Below are 23,197 nucleotides of genomic sequence, written 5' to 3' on the forward strand. Positions count from 1 at the left end.
TTGGCGGGGCCCAGGGCAGCGGTGGTGGCAGGGCCTCAGAACCGCGGGGAGGGGCAGGGGCCCCTTTGTGGCAGAGCCCCCAAACAGGATGCGGCGGTGCCCCCTCCCCGCCCCCAGCCTCCCATCCTCGGCCTGCGGGTCCCGCCTTCACCCTGGCCCCCCTCCTCCATCCCATAGGAGGCTGCTGGTGCATCTGGGACTGGGACTGGGGCTGGGGTGGGGGGAGAGGGAAGGGCCCCGGTCACCTCAGCACCGCAAGCCTGTCCTTGGTCTCCTCTCCAGCCTGCTCCCCCCACCGTCTTAAGTTGCTGCAGACAGAGTTTGGGGCTTTGGTCACTGTGGCAGCGGTCGGCCGAGAAACGGGTGGGTGTCTCTCCCGCACAAAGAGCGTGCAGCCAGCAGCGCCATCGCCTAGCAACGGCCTCCCTCTCTCTTGGCATCACCCGTCCTGAGGGTGGGTGCCAGGGGGAGAGAACAAGGCCATTAAGATCCGCAGGAGTGGGGGAAGGAGGCTTGGCTCCGGGCTGAGGCCGGGGGGTATGGGTGGGGTGGGCAGAGGAGAATGGAGCCCAGGGCACCGGGCAATGCCTGCGCCTCCCCGACCCTGCCCTGGGGACCCTCCTGAGGCCCTGCGCAGGTGATCCAGGCAGAGCTGGCAGCAGGAGCTCCGCAGGAGCCTGAGCTGCGCTTCAGATGGGAAGGGTGGGCTTGCGGGGCGGGGAGTGGTCTGTGGCCTAGGCCAAGGTGTCCCTTCGTTTGACCTCATGCCAACTTCGCTGGGCCCGGGCGGGGCTAAGGGGCCTCTGGAAGGGCCCCCTGTCGTGGGGGGTGGGGGGGACCAGAGAGAGGAAAGAAGGCTCTGTGGGGCTGTCGATGGAGCTCTGCCTGCCGGGAAGGGGGTGGGGGGGGCAGGCGGGGGGCAGGCAGCTGGGCCGTCTGTAGGCTAAACAGTCTGTTCTAAGAAGCCAAACAAGGGCAGCTCTCAGAGAGGCTGGAAGCCCCCCAGGCTGCTGGTTGCCCTCGAATGGGGGCTTTGTGGGGAGGGAGGAACAGCAGCGGGGGCTCCCGGGGAGATAAGTTTGCAGCCTTCTACTTCCCAGGGACGGCTGGGCTCAGGCCAGCCTGAGGACACAGTGCCCCAGCTCCCAAGCCCCTCCGTCCACTCTGCCCTCAAAGCCACAGGACCCCAGGCTGGACAGGACACCAGCCACAGGCCAGGAAGGGCCAAAGGTGGCCAGGAGGGCAAAGCCCAGGTGCATCTGGGCACTGCCGGGATGTGGCACAAGAAAGGCCCGTGGGCACAGGGGTAGTTCTACCTAGTTTATTGTTTTCCAAGAAGGGTCTTCTACAGGGGAGCACCTGACCGGGATTGGGGGGACCGGGCAACCAGGGTACGTCAGAGAAGGAGGAGGACAGAGACAGAAATGCTCCTGGAGAAGAGACGGCACCTGGAGGGGGCGTCCAGGGCTGGGCCCATCCTGTGCAGAGAAGAGACCGGTTGCTGGCCCCCAAGGCCCCCGTCCAGGATGGGCGATGCCGAGAGGGGCAAAGTAAAGTGTAGTCGGGCTCCAGATGGAGAGGGGAGAGTGAGGCTGGGACCAGGTGAGGTTCTGGCTCCCAGTCGGTGGGATGGAGAGTCTCTGGGCAGCTCTGAGGACCTGGGGGATCACCGCCCCCCAGCAAGAGGACAGGCGGGCCGCCCCCGAGAAGGGGCTCGGCCGGGGGCTCCGACATACCCAGACCCCAGCCGGGGGAGCCGAGTCCATCTCTGGACAGAGCTCCCCCTGCCACGGCCGGCCAGCCTCAGCAGGGCGTGCCCAGGGCCAGGAGCGGGGGCGCCTCCCGGGGCTTGTGGAAGTAGACAGAGGTGGACAGCCCCGTCTGGAGCTTGGCATCGGGGCCGTCGGTGGCTGCCACCCCGCCGCAGCCCTCGCAGCAGCAGCAGCAACAACAGTCCAGGAAGGCGCGGCCCAGTGGCCGGCACACGCACAGGAGGAGCACGGGCGTGGCGGCCGCCTTGAGGAAGGTGGCGAACTGGCCGACCAGGCCCAGGAGGTCCAGGGTCTGGCGGGTGAGCGTGGCCGAGAGGTAGGTGGCCACGACATTGCACACGTTCTCGGGGAGGGTGCAGAGGGTGTAGACGGCGGTCAGGCCCACCACGGTGCCGCTGAGCTGGCCCTCGCGCCGCTCCTGCTGGCCCGGCCGGCACTCCGGCTTTCTGCCGGGCGGGCCCCACACCCGCCACGTCACCAGCTGGCAGGTGACCGTGAAGAGGACGGGCAGGCAGAAGTAGCAGCCGAAGGACCACCACATCCGGGCGTTCTGGTAGGTCAAGACCAGCGAGTAGAGGGACTCGGGCAGGCGGGCGGAGGGCTTCATGACGCACGCATCCACGGGGCCCGCAGCGGGGCCGGGCTCCTGTACCAGCTGCCAGAGCAGGAGCTCGGGCGCAGCCAGCGTCATGGAGCCCACCCAGATGACCGCCAGCTTGGCCAGGATGGACGGGCACGGCTCGATAGGCCTGGCCTCGGGCAGGGTGCTGGTGGCCACGTGGAAGCGGTCAATGCCCAGGGCGCAGAGGCTGAAGGTGGTGACGCCGAGAGAGGAGACCTGCGAGGGGGCGTGGTGGGGGGAGAGACGGGGGTCAGCCCCAGGCAACCGAGGGGCTGGCTCAGACTGGAAGCGCATGGCAGGCGTGGGAAGGACAGTGGTGGCACCGCCATTCAGGGGCATTTCAGATCTCACGGCCAGGGTCTGACGGGACAGACCAGGCTCAGGCGGGACCAGGGCCTTGGTGGACGGCAGAGCTGAGGTTCCCCTGCCGGCCGCCCGACTCTTGCCGCCCGCTGCCTTGCCTCTGGGCCCAGGGACGAGCGACCTAGGCCCTACAGCCCCTTGTGCTCCTGAGACTTTGGGAAATCATCTCTGAGGACAAACATGGACGGAGACGTAGGGCTCCTGGGCCTGCGGGTGCTTGGATGGCCTCAGCCACCACGTCCATGGGGGGAGTGGCCTTGGGGGTGCAGGGCATACACTCTCCCACCCTCCTCGCCCTGCCCGGAGAGGCCCAGGGCCAGCCCGAGTGGGGACGCAGTGGGCCTGTGCCCACTCCCCGCAGGCAGCTCACAGAGCACACAGGAAAACCACCCTGTGAGCAGAGAGGAAGCCAGAGCAGCAGGGAAGAAAGTGGCAGAGAGAAGTGACGGGGCTGGGGCGGTGCTCCCAGCTCAGATGATGGCTGGGCACACTCAGGGCTGTGCTCAGTTCCCCCTCCGTCCAAGCACTCCCCTCTCCGGCTGGCTCCTGCCCCATCTCCAGGCAGGCCCCAGGCCAGGACTCAGGCTAAACAACACGCCCTCTCCTTTCCTGCATCTCAAAAATGGCCCCAAGCTGTATTTAGCTGCCTCCTGTTCCCTCCTGGGGTCTCCTGGGGCCTCCCTACAAAAGGGTGCTGGGCGGTGCATTCGTCCCTCCACTCTCACCCGTCACCCCAGCCTCCAGGGAGGGCTCAGGGGTCACCTCTGTCCTCCAGGCCGTGGAGGGGGTTAGGCGGCAGCCTGCGTATCAGGTGTGTTGGGACCCACAGTCGGGCAGGGGGCAGGGCCGGGCTCTCCTCGGCCGCCAGCTCCATGCAGACAAGCGCTCACAGGGGTCTTAGACCTTTCCCAGTAAAATCCACCACGTACTAAATTATTTCAGTTCTAAGCCCTTTGTAGACGTCACACATGTGAGCCTTCAGGGACTCACTCAGCTATGGTGATGGTGGTCAGCCCCGACTCACAGAGAGGGAAGCAGAGGTTTGGGCAGGCTAAGTGGCTAACCACGGCCACTCAGCAGAGCCCGGGCTCTGACCCAGTCTGCCCAGTTCCAAGACCCTGGCTCTGACCTCCCACAGCTCTCCTGGGCTCTGAGTGCCAGGTCACTAAGATGCAAGGGCTGTCCCCGGCCGGAGGGCCTCTTTCAGGTCTGAGCAACTTGGGGCCACCGTTAGGTGGTCTCCCTGGGCTGGGAAGGTCAGGAAAGGGCTGTACCGCCCGCTGAGCCTCAGACAGTCTGTCCAGATAAGAAACCATCGCTAAGTCACGGGACGGGGACAGAGCTGGGAATAGGACAGTGTCCAGACGCTGATCCTAATTCCTTCCCCACCCAGGCCGGCTGCCCACTCACTCAGCATCTCCCATTGTCTCGGGGGGAAAGCAGCGTTTGCGGGGAGGGAGGCCACAGCCACCCCAGCGCTCATTCTTCCTCCTCCCACAGCGTAAGTAACATGCAGAATGCCGCAGGCTGATTTCCCGTTCCTGGGCAGACATGCTGGCCTCGCTGTGTCCCACGTAAATGCACACGTATTGGTGTATCTTTGCACTGTTTTGATTAAGCTGGATCCGCGTGAGCAACACATCTATCAACACCCACGTGCTCATCCCAGCGTGGAAGTTCCCCGAGGTGGGGCCAGTGGGCACCTTGGAGCCGCAGCTGGAGGGCCAAGTGGTCTACCCTCTGGTCAGGAGACAGTGAAATGGGAGGGGAGCTGTGACCTGCCCAGGGACGCCCCAATACGCCAGGGACAGAAGCTGACGCTAGAGCCCCTGCTTTAGCTGCAGCCCCAGAACCAGCTCTCTCCTTCCAGAGGATGGAGGAGACGTCTGACGGTGATGGCGGCGACGAGAGTCGCAGTGAGGGAGGGTCTTTCCTTCCTTCCGTGTTTGCACTCCCGGGAGTGGACACAGACTTGACCCCAGGGCCCTGACACCCGCCTGCTCGCTCGGGTACCTGAGAGCTCCCAGGAGCCAATCCTGCATTTGTCTTGGGGGAGAAGCAGCGAGACAGAGCCCCAGGCCTGCGGGGCCTCGCACACCCTCGCAGCCCACCTCCGGCAGCGCCCCCCCCACCACCACCCCGTGGGCTCTAGCGGGACACACACTCACCTCCACGAAGGGCACAGCCCGGCAAGACACGTCACCCAGCAGCCTCTGCTTGGTGATCTCGTGGAAGATGATGACAGGGAGGCAGAAGAAGAGGACCAGGAAGTCCCAGAGGGCCAGGCTGGCGAGGATGGAGTTCCAGGCGCTCTTCAGGTAGTAGCTGTGCCACACGATACACATGACCGCCAGGTTGCCCACGATGCCCACGGCGAACAGCGCCAGGGCCAGGAGCAGCACGGCGTAGGCCCCGTAGGAGCTCTCCGTCACCGGGTACAGGGGGTTCTGGATCTGCAGCCGCCGGCCCGGCGTCCCCGTCGTGTTGCCCCGAGGCTCCTGCCTGCTGCCCCCAGGGACCACGGCCCGGTCCGGGTGGGCGCTGGCGGCCACCTGGGGCTCGGTGGGCTGCGGCCTGGTGGGGCGGATGGGCCGGGGGTACTCAGCCCACTCCTGGGGCACATACTGCTGTACCCCCTTGGCCTCCTCCTCGGTGCCACGCCCGCCCCGGCGCAGGGGGACGCCCCCGGGGACCCTGCCGGGACCCGCCGCTAACGCCACAGCGAGACAGATGGCCAGAGGCCACGGCCACCGCATGGCCGGATGAGCGGCAGTGGCTGCCCACAAGCGGAGGCGAGGCCGGACCAAGTGCAGGGCCGACTCGACGGGCAGCTGGCCGGTGGGCCCGCCCCCATCGGGCGTCTGGCATTGCCAGCCGGCTCCGGCACCCCCTCCATCCCCACCCCTAAGCCACCAGGCAGGGCAGGGCTGGGCCCTCTGCTGGACACAGGGCGCTCTGTGCCATCCGCAGGACACGCCTCCCCGGGCCCCCGGGCAGCAGCGCTCAGACCTGTGCGGCCCCCAGAGGCCGGGCGCCCCCGGCCTCAGACGCTGGGGTCCTGGGGGGCGGGGGCGGGGGCGGGGGCAGGGTGGGGTGGAGGCAGGGCGCCGGCCCCTCCTCAGGAGGCTGGATAATCACTGTCGCTGTCATTTACTGAACCTGATGAGATCCCGCACTCAGCCGGCTTCTGGATGAACCCTCACCACGGCCCTGCAGGGCGAGCGCCCTCATTCCCGTGTCTCGGGCTGGAGAGGTGGCCAGTCACTTGCCCAGAGCTAAACCTGGCCCAGCTGGCCCGGGGCCTGGACCTGACTCCAGACCTTCTGACCATCGCTGTTCTCAGTGGGCACGGGTCCACCTGCTTCCCGCGAACCACACAAAGTTCCCCTGAAAGGAGCAGCCGCCCGAAACTTAAAGCACCGCGTTCTGATCCGGACACAAGGCGGGCAGACGTTTGCAGCAACAGGTCTTTCCTGAGCACCTGCTGGGTTCTAGACACTCGGGACAAAAACCTAAAAGACCTCTGTCATCAAGGAGCCTTCAGTGCAGGGCGGGGGGGATAAATATGTAAATAAATAATTATGGCTTAGGGATGGATGCTATGAAAGGCAAGGGACCAGCCGCCCAGGGAGCCCGGAGGAGGCTGGGGGCATCTGGAGGGCCTCCCAGAGGGGGCGACTTTTTTTTTTTTTTTTTTTTGTGGTTCGCGGGCCTCTCACTGCTGTGGCCTCTCCCGTTGCGAAGCACAGGCTCCGGACGCGCAGGCCCAGCGGCCATGGCTCACGAGCCCAGCCACTCCGCGGCATATGGGATCTTCCCGAACCGGGGCACGAACCCGTATCCCCTGCATCGTGAGGCGGACTCTCAACCACTGCGCCACCAGGGAAGCCCAGGGGCGACTTTTAAATGGACCTTGAAGAGCGGCTTCAAGCTCCCCAGACAGACAACAGGGAAGGAAGGGTGCTCAGGGAGAAGCAGCATTTGCAAAGCCACGGGGGTGGGACAGCAGGGTGCAGCCCGAGGACAGCAAGGCGGCCAGCAAGGGAGCAGGGAGGGGTGTGAGGGCAAGGAGCCTGGGAGGCGAGCAGAGGAAGGACCGAGAAGGGCCTTGTACGCCAGGCCCGGGGTGGACGCCTTACCTTGGAGGAACTGGGGGGCTGCGGCTTGCTGAGCAGAGGACGTGGCTTGAGCACGTCCCTGGGGAGGATCCCTGACGACGGCTGGGGTCACGCAGCCTGGGGCAGGGGCACCTGTCAAGACGCAGCTGTCTAGAAGATGGTGAGAAGCGGAGTCCAGGAAAGCCGAAGGCTGTGCGTGGGAGGGACAGGTCAAAGCTGACCCCAGGCCTGCGGTGACAGCGAGACACTCACCTGGGCAGGAAAGGTGAAGAGTCTGGTGTGAGGTTGGGCGAAAACCTCTGCTTGTGCAGGTGAGTGGTCTGGGTAGAGATGCAGGAAAGAGGCACCTGCGGCCTAAGAGAAAGGCTGCAGCAGGATGCAGAGGTACAGGGGTAGAGGTGGGGCTGCGGCTGCCCAGGGCTGTGCAGACACTTAGCGGGGAGGGCGCAGGGTGAGGCCCCAGGAGCTCCCACACTCATGAGAAAACGAAGAGAAAGTGAGGAGAGGAAGTGGCTGGGTTCCTGCTCCCTCGAGGCCAGAGAGGGAAGGCGCGCCATCTGGGTGGCCAGAGACAAAGGTCACTCACAGTCCATCAGCAGACACCAGCCGGGGCTCCCGGAGTGGGACCAACCCAGAACTGACTTTCCGAGAAGACCTTCTGACCAGAAAGCTCTGTCCTACCCAGAGGCCCAACGTGCTGTGTGAAAACAGGGGTCCAGGGAAAGGGGACGGAGGAGGCAGAGGAAGAAAAACCTCGTGCACCCTCAGGCAAGATAAGGGAAGCATCTTGGGCTTCTGGAAGATTTTACCTTTCAGCCTTCTTCTTGTTTATTCTTCTTGTGGGAACAGGGACATGGGGGCTGCAGGGCCGGGCTTGTCTGGGCCTCAGAGTGTCACAGCGAAGATGAGAGGCCCATCGAGAAATCAGACAAGGACCAAACTGGCCCCTTCGTTGTCGCCGCCCCAGCCTCCACGGCAGAAGGAGGCCAGGCCTCCTACCTCCACCTCTCCGGCCTCAGGAAAGGGCCGAGGAAGGACTGCAGGAGATGCACGGGGTCTGAGCATCCTGGGGTCCACCCTCGGAATGTGCTTCCCGAATCCTGGAGGGCTGCCCCCCAGCCCACCCCGCAGCAAGTCAGCGCCTTCACACCTGCGGCTCCTGGCACTTAGCTGCTGTCCTTGAAACCCAGCACCTGCCTCGTGGTGGTTCAGGCAAACAGAGTCATCACCAGCCATTTAGTGAGCGCTCACCAGTGCCAGGCCACCGTAAACGCTTGGTAGAATCATCATACTTCATCTTTACATTCTTACCCCAGCTCAGAGAGGGAAAGTAACTTTCCCAAGGACACACAGCTGGGATCCAAATTGCAGGTTTGTCCAACTCCAAAGCTGAAATTCTTAGCCACTCCTTTGCGTAGCCTGACAGAAGTTCAAAAGGGATCCTGAAGAGGCTCTACACCAACTCTCGTATTTTTCAGATGTGGAAACTGCAACCAGGGAAATCGAGCGCCAGGGCCAGGCACACACCAGCACAGCGCCGACCCCAGCCCGTCAGCCCTCTGCTGCTTCCCGACTGCACCTCGGGGCAGGAGTTCTGTAAACCCTGGCCGCTGCGAGGGCACCCCGCCTGCCAGTCCTGGGCTCCCTTGGCTCTTTGGGGCAGTGGGGATGTCAGAGGCCACTAGGTGGAACCAAATGTTCAGAGATGGAAGTTCAGGGCTGCCTGCGCTCTGAGCCCTGCCCACAGACCCTGTGGCTGTCGGAGTCTCCACCGGGTGGGTTCCCCGGGCCGACCCCGGGGGCTGTGGAGATGCACCTGCCATTCCACCCCACCCTCCTGGGGTGCCCAACTCGGCCCCCTCGCAGGTCGGCCTCCCCAGCCGAAACTCCTGTCCTGGACCAAGCTGGTCCCCTACTCAGAGGCAGGCCACGTGGAAGGCGGAGATTTCCCAGCCCTTAGGACGGGCTCTCCTCCATCCCCGGAATTCCCCATCCTGCCCCCTGGGAATTCCCCAGTGAGCTGGCCAGGGAAGGTCCTGGGGCGGGAGGCGGTGGGAGCGGGACTGGGGCTGTCCCCTGGCGTGGAGCGCGTTGAGGGCCTTGGGGCTGCCAGGGCGGTGCCGCCTGAGAAGACAGTTCAGAGTTGACGTTTTCTGGAACAAGTTCCACTAGCCAGCATTGTCCAGCGAACGGAACCACACAGTCCAGGTATGACTTCTTCAACGGTTCTGCCACTTACGAGCTGTGTGACTTTGGGCAAGTACTGAACCTCTCTGGGCCTCGGCTGTAACGAGGGGACAGTAACAGACTAAATGGGCTCGTCTATGTCCATCACTAGAACAGTGTCTGGTACACAGGAAGCACTAGATGAGGATAAGCTGTTGCCATGGTAACTCGCTTATTACCACAGCCTCACGAGGCAGGTGCTGTCATTACCTTCACTTTACAGATTTGGAAATTGAAGGACAGAGAGGTAGGAGGCAGCCAAAGAGGTGGGGGCGGGGGGTAAATTTGAGACAAGTCCTCCCCCACCGCACACCTTCCCCTCCGTCTGGCACCAGACCTGGGCGGGGTGTCCTCGGGACCCCACTGTGGCAGCCCTCTGGGCTCCGGGCTCCTGGGGCCCAGGGGCACTGGGGGACAGGTGAAGGGCCATGGTTAGGTGTGCTTCTAAAAGTCAGATGGTCAGGACCCGCTCCCAACTCTAGGACGAGCCAGCCATCAGTCATCATTCCTCGTCCAAATGCCCGCTGAGCACCTACTGTGCTCCAGGCATTGTCGTAGACACTCGGGAAACAGTGAACAACATGCGCATGACCTCTGCCCCCCGAGATTCACATTCAAGGAAGGAGGCGGCCACTGAACAAACTAACCCCCAAATAGCATAACTATAAATTGTGAGGAAGGACACGGGAAAAGGAGAGGGTGCCGTGACATCCTGGAATCTCTCTGCCCTTCAGCCTTCTCGTGGGTGAAAGGTCAGGAGTATCACCGGGACCTGAGGTCTCACAAGGACGCTGTTGCAGTAGAATGTGGGCATTGTGAAGGCAAGGTTTCCACTGTACTGAGCGTGGTCCCTGGATCGCCCGCCTTGGGGAGCTGGTTGATACGCCGGCTCAAGCAGACACTCGGGCGGGACCAGCACCCCACGCTTCAGCAAACCCTCCAGAGGATGTCGATGCAGTGCCTCAGGAACGCCCGCTGCATCGAACAGACAGGGTGGAATGGAGGCTGAGCTTGTAGGAGGGAGCAGACACAGGGAATGCTGACGTGGGGAGCTCCTGGACCTCAGACCCACCCAACTCTGACGAGCAGGGCCTGTCTCCCCGTCTGCTTCCTCAGCGCCTGGCATCCAGGAGTTGCTTGGAACGTGTGTGTAAGGAAAAAAGAACACACAGTCAGCAGAGGCACAGAACTACTCACCAAGTCCTCCCTGCTCGGGGATCCCAACGTCCCCTCAGTGAAGGAAACCCCTGGCCTCCTCGACAGAAGGAAGCCTTACAGCGGCCCAGATGGTCAGTGGGAAGACTTCGCACCACCCCAAGATGCTCCTTCCCTGGGACTCTCCCCAGCACGGTGCTGGCTCTCCCAGACTGTCATGTTCCAATCAGGTCTCATCACCTCCCCTCTGTCTCCCACAGCCCAGCCTAGGCGAGGCTGGGATGTTCAAACACAGGGAAGGGCTCAGGATGCCACGGTGAGATAAGCACAGCCTGTTATGAGGAGCCGCTAATCTGGCCTGCAACGTGTCATCCCGCCCTCCAGACCCCAGGGCACCTCCGCTGAGCTCCGACCAGCACTCAGCACCCTGAGCTCACCATAGACGAGGCTCTCTTCCCGTGGTGAAGTCAGGTCCTCTTACCTAAAGACGGCCCTCCAGGTTAGCGTCTCCCGGTAAGGACCCTCCCACAGCAGCATAACTTTGGGACCCAACTGGCTGGCCCCATCAGAACAAAATCCCAGATTTTTATGAGATACTTATACACTGTAGGAGGCGAGTGAGTGACGCTGGCCTTTATTTAACAGATGTTTACCGATGCCTGCTATGTTCCAGACTCAAAAGCACCTGCTACTAATGTACAACCAGCCACCTTTGAAGCCTCCGTTGACAGAGAGGTCCCTCCATCCCAGGCAGCCCCGTCCAGTTTTAGACGGCTCGAAAGTGGAAGTTGCTCCTTTATTAGAAATGTGACTCCAGGAAAATCCACGTGTCCCCTGGAGGAGGCAGAACACACCCAGGATCCGGGTGGGAGAAGCGGTCAGCAGACGTAAATTCAACTCCATAAGGAGGAGAACAGGTGGAGGTGTGTGAGGGTGACCAGACGGGAATGCTGGGGCCAAGCGGCCGGTCTTGGGGAATCAAAGAACGGTTCCTAGAGACGAGCCTTAGAAGGGGTTTCTCCCATGGGCTTCCCTGGTGGCGCAGTGGTTGAGAGTCCGCCTGCCGATGCAGGGGACGCGGGTTCGTTCCCCCGTCCGGGAAGATCCCACATGCCGCGGAGCGGCTGGGCCCGTGAGCCATGGCCGCTGAGCCTGCGCGTCCGGAGCCTGTGCTCCGCAACGGGAGAGGCCACAACAGTGAGAGGCCCGCGTACCACACAAAAAAAAAAAAGCAGAAGAAGGGGTTTCTCCTGGAACAGAGTCCGGGTGGAAGAGGGGAGGCTCCTTTGGCAGAAAGGAGGTGGAGCCAAAGTTCCAGCAGGAAGGTGGCTGGTGGGGAGGAAAGGGTGATTCCAGAAAGATCCCACCTGCTGGTGGAGCAGAGGGCCACCCAGCGGGAGGAGGGAGCCTGGTCCCCAGCATTGCAAGACCAGGAACTGAGGGGCACGGCAAGGGTGGGGTGAGGCTGGAGGAGCCTGGGAAGCCCATGCAGGGCAACCCCCCACCCTGTTCCTCCCCGTCTGCCCCCACCCCCCAAGGTGATCCCAGGCAGGAGGGCACCTGAGTCCCTGAGCATTCTGTAGCTCTCCCTACAGAAACCTCTACGTGGTTCCCATCCTCGGGCAGCTAGAGGGCTCTCTGGAGTCCGGAACCTGGTTCCAGAGCCCTGGGGTGGGCGGGGAGGGTCGGAATGAAATCTTCTGGGAGAGCCAAGGCCCGGCTGTGACTGTGACAAGGGGGCCTGCAGGAAGCCACTGCAGCTTCTGCTAGGGTGGTGAGGGTCTGGGAGACAGGTGAGCTCCAGACAGCACAGGTCCCTCGCCCCTCGCCCCCAGGTGCTGGCACTGGCGCCCCCCTTCCACTCACACAGCCTCAGGCACCGGGGCTGAGACGAGCAGATTATTCAGTGCCAGGTGCCCAGGCCGTGTCCTCTCGGCCTTCTCGCCCTGATGTCCTGCCACAAGCTGCCAGCCAGGCTCAGCACAAATGAACACGGAGCCGAGCCGAGGAGAAGGGCTCGGCCCCCCCCCAGGTGGCACCTGCCCGGCTGGCACCAGGGCACAGGCTGGGGTGCTGAGGGAGGATGGCTGGGCTTCTGCTCTGGGGACCTTCTGAGCCCAAGAGCTGCTCTCACTTCCTCCCGCTCTGGGGTCGGAGGGTGGTCCGGACACAGCCTGAGATGGAACCACGCAGGGTTCAGGCTGTGTGGCCCGGGGCAAGTCACCTTACCTCTGACCCTCAGCCTTCCTGGCTGTAAACCCTCCCTCAAAGTGTTGTACTGAACGTCAAACTGCATGGCTAAGGGGCGCTCCCGACACAAAGTGGGCTCCTCATAAACGCCCACCTCTTCCTTCACACCCTCCTCATCCCCTGGTCCCACGAAGAGCCACCCTCGGGTGGCCCCGGACCCTTACGTGCACGCGGTCCCCCTGGAGCCCCCGTGTTGGGAGGGCCTGGGCCTGCCGTGCGGCCTGCCTGGAAACGGGCTGTGACTCAGAGCGCTGAGGGCCCTGGGGCCACGCGGCCAGGAGCCCAGCACCTGAGGGCCCCTCCTAGGGTGAAAAGTCACTGCATGCCCTACTCAGTCATTGCCCAGGTTGGGGTGAAGAGGGGGGCAGTGCTTCAAAGGAGGGGAGAAAGACGGGGTGGATTTCCTCCCTGTATGCAAGGGAGGCTAGGGACAACCTCGGAGCCCTCACCGCGGTCGGATCTTTCCCACCCGGAATCGCAGCCCAGCCTCTGCTCGCAGGAACAAGCAGGGCCAAGCCAGCTGCCCCAGACCTGGGGTGAGACAACCTGTGGACGAAGAGAATGGCTTCCGGCCCAGGCAAGACCCCCCCACTCTGGACGTCCCTGGTTGCGGGGGTCGAATCTGGCCCCCTCCTGATTCCCCCTGGACTCGCTTTTTTTTCTCTCCTGTCCAGACCAGCACAAAGTCTGCGGGTCTGCAGACTGCACTGGGTTGGGTCCTCAATCTTAGGAGCTGGGAGGAGGTCCTCTGCTGCGCCGACATGAGCACAGACTCAGGGAGGCGGGTGCCTGCTGACCCGGCCCAGCACAGCCCCTGACATCCTGACGCTGTGTCACTTCCTACACAGCAGGGCCGTGCTGGCTCCAGCCGAGGCCATGCTCAGGGCTCAGGACTCACAACAAAAGCACCCCAAAACCCGGGGGCTTGAAAAGGTGAGTGCGGGTTTCCTCAACCTCCAGGGTTACTCTGAAACCGACCTCGACTGTGCCGTCTCCCTGTACGGACATCCCTCCGCGTGCAGCCACGTTCGTATGACCAGCAGCAGCGCTTGGTCTCGGCCTGGGCCTCTGACGGCGGAACCGACAGGAGGTCCATCCTCCTGGCCCTCAGCGTGTCCCAGGATGCGTTGCCTTTCTCCAGGTCTCCCTCTGGAGGTGTCTGACCGCCACGGCCCAGGACGCCCTCCAGGGTGGGCCCACGAGGCCAAAGTCTGGCCGGGATCCTGGAACTTGGGCAAGACCACCTGGCCAACAGCACGGGCCCCTGCCTCCCCTGGGGGGAGGACCCACACTGGCCCCCGACCCTCACCTATGAAACGTGGCTTTGCTAGGGGAACTCTCAGTCCCTTCCAACCCCAGAATTCCCAGAAGAACTTCCGCGGACGACGCCGAGGTGACGTTTTGCCTGTTTGCTTTTGTTGGTTGTTTTTTGTTTTTTCAGAGGATGAGGGAGAATTCTGGACCCCTTTTGGCCTAACGGTCTATAGAAAGCTGGCACTGGACACTGCAACCTGCTGGACCTTTTCCCTTTGCCCATCTCCACCACGGGGTGGAGGGACATGGAGATGGCGGCAACCCTGGCAGGGGCAGGAGGGAGCGCCCATCTCACTTGTGCAGGTGCGCGTGTATGCGTCTGTGGGCCTCTGTGCTCAGGACGGGGCAGCGTGTGTCGCCCTCCATGGCGGACTCACAGAGCTCACCACATGCAGCTGTATAAGGAGATTTATATTTCTCTCCTGAACGGCCGGGGCAGGGGTGTGGTCCAACAGATGGCTGGCATGTTCCAGGTGTGTCTGGCTGGAAAAGGCATCTGGCCCAGCCTCCTGATTGGCTCTCAGTGAGTCACGGCGGTTGGGTTCCTGGAGCGGCTGTCATGGAGCCGGGGTCATGCCCTGCGTTATCTTTACTGCCTTCTCTGCCGGCGCAGACGGACAATGTTCCCCGTGTCGCAGTGACACTCGCGGGCTGCTGACTCCGGGTCAGTGGGACATGCCCTCTGGGTAATCTTCCTGGCGGGGCGTGGGTTCACCTCGACCTCGCTGCGCCTTGACGCTGCAGCCCACCCGGGTCCAACGGCCCCGCATGGGAGCGATTCGAGGGGCCAGCTTGCCAGCTGACTGAAACCTGGCAAAGCCACAGAGGGGTTTCCTCAGTTCCCAAAGACCCACCTGAACTGACCGGCAGCATAAAAATGTTTGTGGGTAAACATTCTAGAAACCAGCTCCGGCCTCTGGGAAGGGCCTCCAGGGAGATGGGCAGGGAGGTGTTGTCATGGTAACTTGGCAATCTTCTGAGGCTCTGGCAGAGAGGAGGAGAGAGGCAGGTGCAAGGGTCCTGCACCCTGGCTTTTCAGACACAAGGTACCCCTGGGCTTGCGGCCCAGGGGACACATCCTGCCTCCCAGTCCCACGTCACATGCACCCACAGAGCTTTTCACTTCCCAGGCCCTTCCAGGAGGGCGGGCCTGACGGCTGTCCCCCGTCCCAAATGGACAAAGCAAGGCCTCGACAGGGACGTGCACTGCCCAAGGTCACCAGGCGGAGGCCGGCAGCCAGTAGGAGCAGACACAGAGACATCGCCTCTCCACACCTGACAACGCCCTCTGTCTGCCTGGCCGCTCAAACCGCTGCAGCCGCCAGGCCTCCATTAGGGTCCTGGGGCCACTCGTCTTGGGAACGGGGAGGACCTCGTACGACCACCTTGACTCCGGCCTGCAACTTCTGAGAGGCTCCAAGGTTTCAGCAAACCACCGAGAGCCTCGCTCTCCGTCTGCCTACCTGAGCAGAACACAATTTCTGTGTCTGGGTGGGGGGCGCCGCTGAGCTGGGGAGGCCCTGGCCAGCTCCCTGTGGCTGCCAGACTGTCCGCCGGTGCCCTAGACCCGGCTCCCGCCCGCCAGGCGGGCACAGCGTCTGGGCAGAACGCCAGGGGGAATTTTCCACCTGCCTGGCTCTGCCGCCCGCTCTGTGGTCTGGAGCGGGGGTTGTCTCGGGCCGCCCACACGGGAAGGGCCGGCTGTCGCCTTGTTACGCGACTGCCGACAGTGTCTGTCCCCCTTCAGAGACGAGGAGCTTTTGGCTCTGGGCCGTGCACGCCCCCAGCTCACCCAGTGAGCCCCCGCCTCGAACAGACGGGGAGAATGAGGCATCAGCGAGCGATGACGTGACCGAGGTCACAGGGAGAGGTGGTGGCCGAGCCAGGCCCCAGACTCACTGCCCTTGACCACAGCTTCCAGGCTTCCCGGAGCGCAGCTCTCCCGACCCTCCTCCACCCCAGGTTCACTTGGGCTGCTGGCCCCCTGCCCCCCCCCACACACCCTGCCCTCCCTTCTTGGCACGGCTGGGTGGGTCTGCCCTTCCCAGCTCAACGTGAGAAGCAGCTCTGGGGGGTGTGTGTGTGTGTGCGTCCCTGCGCGTGTGACAACTGAAACCACGATGGCCACAGAGGCCGGAAGATGGGGAGAGATTACAAGCAGATAGCCGGGGACTCCGTACCGGGCAGGGGCGGGAGGGGGTGGAGGGTGAGACCTGCCGAGGGACCTTGGCGGGGGCGGCACCCTCCGCTTGCCCCTCCCATCTCTCCCCTTGTTGGGGACCCCAGACCCCCGTGCCGGCCTCAGGCCACCCGCAGGGATGGGGTCAGATGGCGCCCATGTCCCCGGGGCCCAGAGCCCGACATCTCTCCCGCCCACGGCGAGGTGACCCAGGTACACCTGCTCCTTGGAGTAAACAGCAAAGGAAAGGCCCCGGGCTGGGGCGGCTAAGGCTGAAACTGGGTGCCGGGAGCGCATGAGTCACGTTCTCGATCCGCGACTGCCAGGGAGGGGAGCGGGGAGGGAGGGTGGGGGACCAGGCCCACACCCCCTCCTTTGGGACTCCTGAAAGGTCCTCAGAAATCTCTCCTACAACCTCTTTGTTTCATCGAGTTAGGCGGCTGCACCCTAGAGATGGCCCAGAGAGGGCAAGTGACTTGTCTATAGACACACAGCATAGTAGTGGTCCCAGGACTTCTGAGCTGCGGGTTCAGATCCCAGAGCCGGGAACAGAACTCCAGCAGGCCTGCCCTGCCCTGCCCGGGTCAGACCCGCTGCCCGCTGGGGAAAGAGACTTGCAATTGCAGTCATCGCAGAGATGCCGTCAAGCCCCGGGGCTGCTCTGGTCACTGGGCTGACATCAGCCGGGTGTCCCCCGTCCCCGGAAGCCCCGCCCAGTGGTGTGACGTCACGGGCTGGGCTGGACCAACCCTGCCGGGAGTAACTTTCCACCCGGGAAGAGGGGGGCCGAGGGATCCGGGTCTGAGCTTGCGTGGGCCCACGACCTAGCTCCGCCCCCCGAAACTTCGTAGGCACCTCTGCTGCCCACCTCCTGCTCCCCTCACCTCCCGGGGCTGCTCCCACGGGCGACTGAGTCAGCTCCCGGGCCAAGTCAGGAGTAGCGTAAAGTCGGCCTTCCCTGGCTCTGCTGGTATTGTGGCTAGGAGCGGTGGAATCCAGAGAATTCAGAGTTTCGGGTCATTCTAGCAGATCTCAGCCTGTCACCTCGGCCGAGCCCTGGGCAGGTGTCTGGCCTCACGGAGCCTCCTGTGTAAACAGGTCCCCCGCAGGGCTGCTGGGAAGATCAAGTGGAATGACTTGTGTGTAACTCCGGCCCAGGGCCTGGCATGTGGCAACAAGGGCTCAATTTTGGGACGATGGAATGTCCCAGAAGGGGACTCTAGCGTTAATTAGCCAAAGCTCGGAACAGTGTAGGGTCCCTGCCTTCCGCTTACTCAGCCACCACCTCTGGAAGACGGCACTCGGGGTGGCAGTAGGAGGACGGAGCTTTGTGTTACCCCAAACCAATGCGCTTCCTCTCCGCGCCTCTTCACAGTTCGTACCGGGGGCTCACCCAGACGGACAGCCGTCCCCGGCGGGTGAGGGCCTCCTGCGGGCTCCCGGCCGCCCTCTCTGCTCCTTCCTTCTTGCTGTCTGTCCGGGGCTTATCCCCTTTCTGATCCCAGCATCCGCCACCTCCCACGTTTGACTGCAGGCGTCCCTGAGCCAGGGACCTCTTGCGTCTGAGCTCCCCGCAGAGGGAAGAGGAAACGTCCACAGCGCGAACGCACGAAGGGGTGGGCTCTCTGGGATCTGGGCCTGGGAGAGCACCTGGCTGGCCGCACAGCCCAGGGGCCCAGGACAGCCGCGCTGTGTGCTGCTGTCCTGTCTTGGTCATTCGTAGTGTCCCTGTCACCGCCGGAGTGTCTGCGTTTGAAGAATAAATGTTACAGTCTCCCCAAGGCTGAGAGGCCTGGACAGGAGGCCCTGTCTCGCCAGCCAAGGATTTCGTGTTACCCTTCCCTGTGGTCGTTTCCCAGCTGTGCTGTGGGGTGTTGATGGAGAGCTCCATTCCAGCGGGGGCCACAGGGGATGGGGGGTGGGCAGCGAGAGAGAAACCTGTCGGGGAGAAAGACCGCGCTGGCTGTGAGGGCGGCAGAGCCTCCCCGCGAGGAAAGTTCCTCTCCGGGACCCTGAGGGCCGAGAACAAAGGGCAGTAAATGTACAAAGATGAGTTCAGTAGAAATTCAATAGGAACGTGGAGGAAATTTCCATCAATCAAGCTCCCAGGGTCTCAGAGTCCCTGGGGGGAGGGGTGGGTTGTTACTCCCAGAGCGAGTGAGGGAGTGAACCCCCAGCCCCAGGTGCCCAGGGTCAAGGGGCAGAGACCTGGAGACCCTCCTCCCAAACACGAACAAACGTGAACCTCAAACGTGCACGGTGTCCCAGGGCCGCCCACACCCCCGGGGCTGCGTGCACCCCCGGGCAGGGGCCCTGCTGCTCCACAGTCCTCACTCGGATGGGGAGGCCTTTCCTGTCCCAGGGGCTTTCGTGAGGTGGGAGAGAGGGGGAGGGGGACTGAGGATGAGTCATCATGGCAACCATCCACCCTGGACCTCGAGGCGAATCTCGCCGGCACCTCGCTCTGTATCAGGACCATCATTCAGCCTCACAGGGTGGGCTAAGCCCCCAGAAACAAACTGAAAAGACAGTGGCCCTGAGGGAGCCAATCAGGCAGACTGGCGCGGCAGTGATGACCTCGGTCTGGGACGAGGGCAGCTGGGGGTTCGCGGGAACCCGGGAAGCGCCCAAATCCAGACGCAGCAGCAGCAGGGGGCAGCGGACCTGCACCTCAGGCCTGAGGAGGAGAAAGGTTTAGGGAGGGAGAGACATGCCGTTGGGGCACAGAGGCTGGACCGTCCTCCCAGCAGAGCTGGTCCAGCCCTGTGACGTCACACCCTGGGGTTCCGGGATCAGGTGCCCTGGCTGACGTCAGGGAGACAGAGCGCCAGGGAAACTGAGGAGATGCTCTAACTCGTGGTGGGGTGGTTACGGGATTGCACTCGTGAGCCACACTTAAAATGTTACTGTGCAGAGCGGGCATCTCCTGTGGTTGCTTTAAAGGGGCTGGGGAAGGGAGAGGGGTGAGGAAGGTGCCTGCTGAGGTGGGCTGGGGAGATAAGGGCTGGTGGGGTACACAGGCGGCTGCAGCGGAGCAGGCTTTCTTTGGCAGGTCCCAGCCCTGCGGTCAGGACAGATAGCTCTCAGCCCGGTGTTCAGACCGTCCATCTCCTGCGTGACGCACATCACCCAGTGTCTCAGAAGGAACACCATACAGGCCCCTGAGGACCTTTCTCATCTTTACCACTGACGTTCGGTCCCAGAAGCTAGGTCCCAGGTTCTGCATCTGGAAATACGGATCGTAGCCCCGTCCCTGCCAGCTAGCACAGGGGTCTTGTGAGGGTAAAGTCAGAAAACACGTATGAAAGCATTTCACCGCAGGGGCCACAAGTAGGTAAGTGGGGGACGGTCCTGGAGCTTTGTCCACGTCCCACCGGCTCCCTCCGTCCTGCGTGTGGCTGATCCTGTTACGAACCCCTTGAAGACAGAGACCGAACGTGTGCTTCTGTTTGACGGTCACTGGGGCAGTTCTCATTCCACAGCAGGTAGGATAAGCCTTGCTGAGAGGTCTTTCAAATAAAGGATTTAAACCTCGAGGACTCTTTTTGTCTGCTTCTCTGGGCTGTCTGGCGTGCTACGACTGCTGCCGACGGTGAGAGTGTTGGGGGGAGAAATACTTCCTCTACCCTCTTAGGTTCTGTGACTGGTATCTGCAAATTAAACTAGGAAAAGACAGATTAACGGGAGAAAAGGCATACAGCTTTTATTTGATGTCAATATTTTAATTTTTATATGCATGAAGGTCTTCATAGAAAAGAAGTGAAGGGACTTCCCTGGCCGTCCAGTGGTTAAGACTCCACAATTCCACCGCAGGGGGAGAGAGCATGATCCCTGCTGGGGAACTAAGATCCCACACGCTGCGCAGTGCTACATCTTGGATGGCAGTGGATACTTTGATGTGAGAGATGAGGGGACAAGTAGATCCGGATTTTCCTGGAAAAGGAGACACGGTCGCTCTTCCTGCAGGGATCTTTCGGCTCCAACCTGGATGAGAACATCGTGCAGGTTATGCAGCTGTTTGTGTGGACGGCGCAGAGCCAGCTAGCTGACCAGTTTGAGGCCCCGGGGGCAGTACATGGGGTGTTGGCACGGACAGCAGAGCCAGTGCCCTGGGGCCTCGCACACCCCGGTCCCCCTTGTGAAGGTCCCGAATGTGGTAGCCGCAGGAAATATGTCATCTTCTCCTTGCTTTTATGTTGTAGGCTTGAGGCTAGGTGAGCTTTCCTTCGCAAGATTATTTGATCAGAATACGTTTTAATGAAAGGAGCTATAAAGCTGGTTTGTATTTACATGGAAGCCCCTGTGCAAATCTGTACGAATCCACTTGTTTTCTCTGATTTGGTATCAGTGGTCAGTGGCCCTGTGTCAGCTCATGCCTTCAGCTCTAACTGAGTGAGTTTTGTTTCCCCAGACACAACCGCTTCGCTGCCCCATCTGGACCCGATTCTTGTTTTTTTGTTTTTGTTTGTTATTGCTTTTTGGTTGTTTTTTGTTTGTTTGTTTCTTTATTTTTTGTTCTTGTTGTTGGCGTGTTTTTTCGCCTCACCGCTCAGCTTGTGGGATCTCAGTTCCCCGACCAGGGATCGAGACCCCTGCAGTGGAAGCGCAGTCCTAACCACTGGACCACCAGGGAAGTCCCTGCACCCGATTCTTGGACTTTAAGCAGATACCAGGCGAGGCCAGGCCTGCCTTGTGTGCATGTGTGACAGTGGACAACAGGACTGGCCAGAGAGAAGACGCTTTTCTCCCAAAACGTGGGGGAGGCTGGCTGGGGGGCACTGTGGTGGACAAGCTGGCATATTAGGGAGACGCTTACAGTTGCTCGTGCCTCTTTCTTGTTCAAAATAAAGTAGCTGCCTTAATTTTAAAAAGAAGTGAAGATGCAAAGAAGTGGTTAGCTTGGGGGCTTGTACACCATTTTAACAAATTGTGGGGAAGAGAGAAGACAGAAGAAAGAGGTAAATTGCGGGGCAGTAAATCTCGGGGATCTAACAGAAGATGAGTGTCATCTAGTTTGTGCAGACGCATCTTGACACCATCTCCATCTCCAGCAACTGAAAGTGTTCTTCCTTTCCTGGGACCAAGGCGGGCACCTTCACAGGGGAATTTACGCCCCGATTTCAGGCAGGGGACAGGCAGAGAGCTTTCCTGTGTCTGCTTTTTTTCAATTGCCTTCAGCTCAAAGTAATCTTTATGCCAAAGTGGCACATTTTGGGGTGGCGTGTTCCGATCCCCCTCGATGTCTAACACTCATAGACATCTCTAGGTCTCATTCATAACTTTCTATGTGGCAGGCCCTGTTCTAAATGTTCTCTATGCATTAATGCATTTAGTCCTCAAAACCCTTCTGTGGTAGGTACCATTATAATCTCCCCATTTTACATATTGTGGAAGTAGGGATCAGAGAGATTACGAACCTACCCAAAATTCTACTGCAAACTTCTTCTCTTTTTTCTCCCCCCTTATTTTTTTTGGCCACATCGGGTCTTAGTTGCAGCACATGGGATCTTCGTTGCGGCACACAGGATCTTCATTGCAGAGCTCGGGCTTCTCTCTAATTGTGGTGTGCGGGTTTCCTCTTCTCTAGTTGCGGTGCGCAGGCTCCAGGATGTAGTTTGTGGCGGGTGGGCTCCCTCGTTGAGGCGCGCGAGCTCAGTAGCTGTGGCTCACGGGCTTAGTTGTTCCTCATCATGTGGGAATCTTAGTTCCCTGACCAGGGATGGAACCCTTGTCCTCTGCATTGGAAGGCAGATTCTTTACCGCTGGACCACCAGGGAAAACCCTATTTACTTAGTTATTCATTTGTTTGTTTATTTGGCTGCGCTGGGTCTTAGTTGCGGCCTGCGGGATCTTAGTTGCAGCATTGAACCCGGGCCCCCTGCACTGGGAGTGCAGAGCCTTAACCACTGGACCACCAGCAAATTCCCTCTATTGCAAACTTCTAAAGAACGAAGCCCAGATTCAAACACAGGCAGCCCAGCCTAAGGGCCTGCTCTCCTAAGTACTGGTCTGAATGTCAGCTGTTATCGAACGTTTTGGTCTCAGGACCCTTTACAACCCCTAAAAATTATGGAAGACTCCGAAGAGCTTTTGTTTATGTGGTTACAGCTATCGCTATTTATCAAATTAGCAATTAGAACTAAGGAATTTTTTTAAATATCCATTTTTAAATGACAGTAATAAACCCACTCTGTGTTACAGAAATAACATTTTTTTTAAAGACCTAAATTTTCCCAAACAAACAAAAAAATTAGTGAGAATAATGGCATTGTTTTACATTTTTTCCAAATCTCTTTCGTCTCTGCCTTTATAGATTACAGCTGGAGTCAGCGTTCGATAGGCTGTTTGAAGTGTGTCTGAATGAAACCCAGCCTCACGTGGACACGGGGCTTCACAAGCAAGGGGTATCTTAACAGCCTTTTCGCATCACTGTGGATGCCTCTGACACGACACCAAAACTCAACAAACGGAGTCTCTTAGAGGTTTGCTGCGACGAGGAATCGGAAACCGTATCGATGAACTTTTTGTGCCCTGGAACATTAAAATCCATTGTTCTGCCTCTCACTCTGCGGAAGACTTTCAGGATGGATGGACGTGTCCGCTCTTTTGATCGTGCTGTTAGTTTCAGGGGTGTATGCAAATGTCAAAACTTATCAAATCGTACAATTTACATACGTGCAGAGTATTGTATGTCAATGATTCCTCAATAAAATTGTTTAAAAAACAAAAACTGGCACAAAGGTAAGCACCTGCTGTACGTGTATATGCTGCTTCCTAGGTAGACTCGGGCCACGTTCGTTAATTTAGTTGTTTCACGGGCACTGAACGTCCTCCGGCTCTACTAGGTGTTGGCCTGAAGCAGCAAACAAGACACAATCCTCACACTGGGGAGCTTGCAGTCTGGTTGGGGAGACCGGCGATGACAAAACATCGAGGCACGGAGCTCTGTGGAACAACTGGGAGGGGCAGCTAATCCAGGGGGTGTGGTCAGGGAGTGTTTCCTGGAAGAGGTGCCGGCTAAGGTGACACCTCCATAGGGTAGGATAGGAATTAATCAGGCAAAAATGAGCCTTCCCAGCAGAGGGCATGTAATTACAAAAGCCCAGAGCCAGGAGAGGGGATCGACAAGCTCACAGGAGTTAGATGGCAGGGGGCGTGCGGAGGAGGCCAGAGAGGTCGGCGCTCAGGATCCAGGCTC

General features: G+C 60.7%; 1 protein-coding gene and 1 long non-coding RNA gene across 14 annotated transcripts; one reads left to right on the forward strand and one right to left on the reverse strand.

Annotated features, from left to right (window-relative positions):
* Nucleotides 1-1,307: 1,307 nt before the first annotated feature.
* GPR37L1 (G protein-coupled receptor 37 like 1) lies at nucleotides 1,308-5,669 on the reverse strand. Its single transcript, XM_030844389.2, has 2 exons — nucleotides 4,926-5,669; nucleotides 1,308-2,610 (listed from the first exon to the last, which is right to left on the reverse strand). The coding sequence occupies exons 1-2, from the start codon at nucleotides 5,511-5,513 to the stop codon at nucleotides 1,804-1,806; spliced, it is 1,395 nt and encodes a 464-aa protein (XP_030700249.2). The 5' UTR covers nucleotides 5,514-5,669; the 3' UTR covers nucleotides 1,308-1,803.
* A 963-nt stretch (nucleotides 5,670-6,632) lies between these two features.
* Nucleotides 6,633-22,696, forward strand: LOC132597935 (uncharacterized). 13 transcript variants are annotated; one of them, XR_009565700.1, is made up of 4 exons: nucleotides 6,633-8,246; nucleotides 8,354-10,769; nucleotides 10,902-14,123; nucleotides 22,313-22,696. It is a non-coding gene; the product is annotated as an uncharacterized lncRNA (long non-coding RNA). The 13 variants fall into 13 exon arrangements; XR_009565802.1 differs by lacking the exon at nucleotides 22,313-22,696 and adding an exon at nucleotides 14,294-20,474; XR_009565877.1 differs by lacking the exon at nucleotides 22,313-22,696 and adding an exon at nucleotides 14,951-20,474.
* The last annotated feature ends 501 nt before the right edge of the window (nucleotides 22,697-23,197 follow it).

Source organism: Globicephala melas, chromosome 1 (assembly GCF_963455315.2).
Source record: "Globicephala melas chromosome 1, mGloMel1.2, whole genome shotgun sequence".
NCBI classification, from domain to species: Eukaryota; Metazoa; Chordata; class Mammalia; order Artiodactyla; family Delphinidae; genus Globicephala; species Globicephala melas.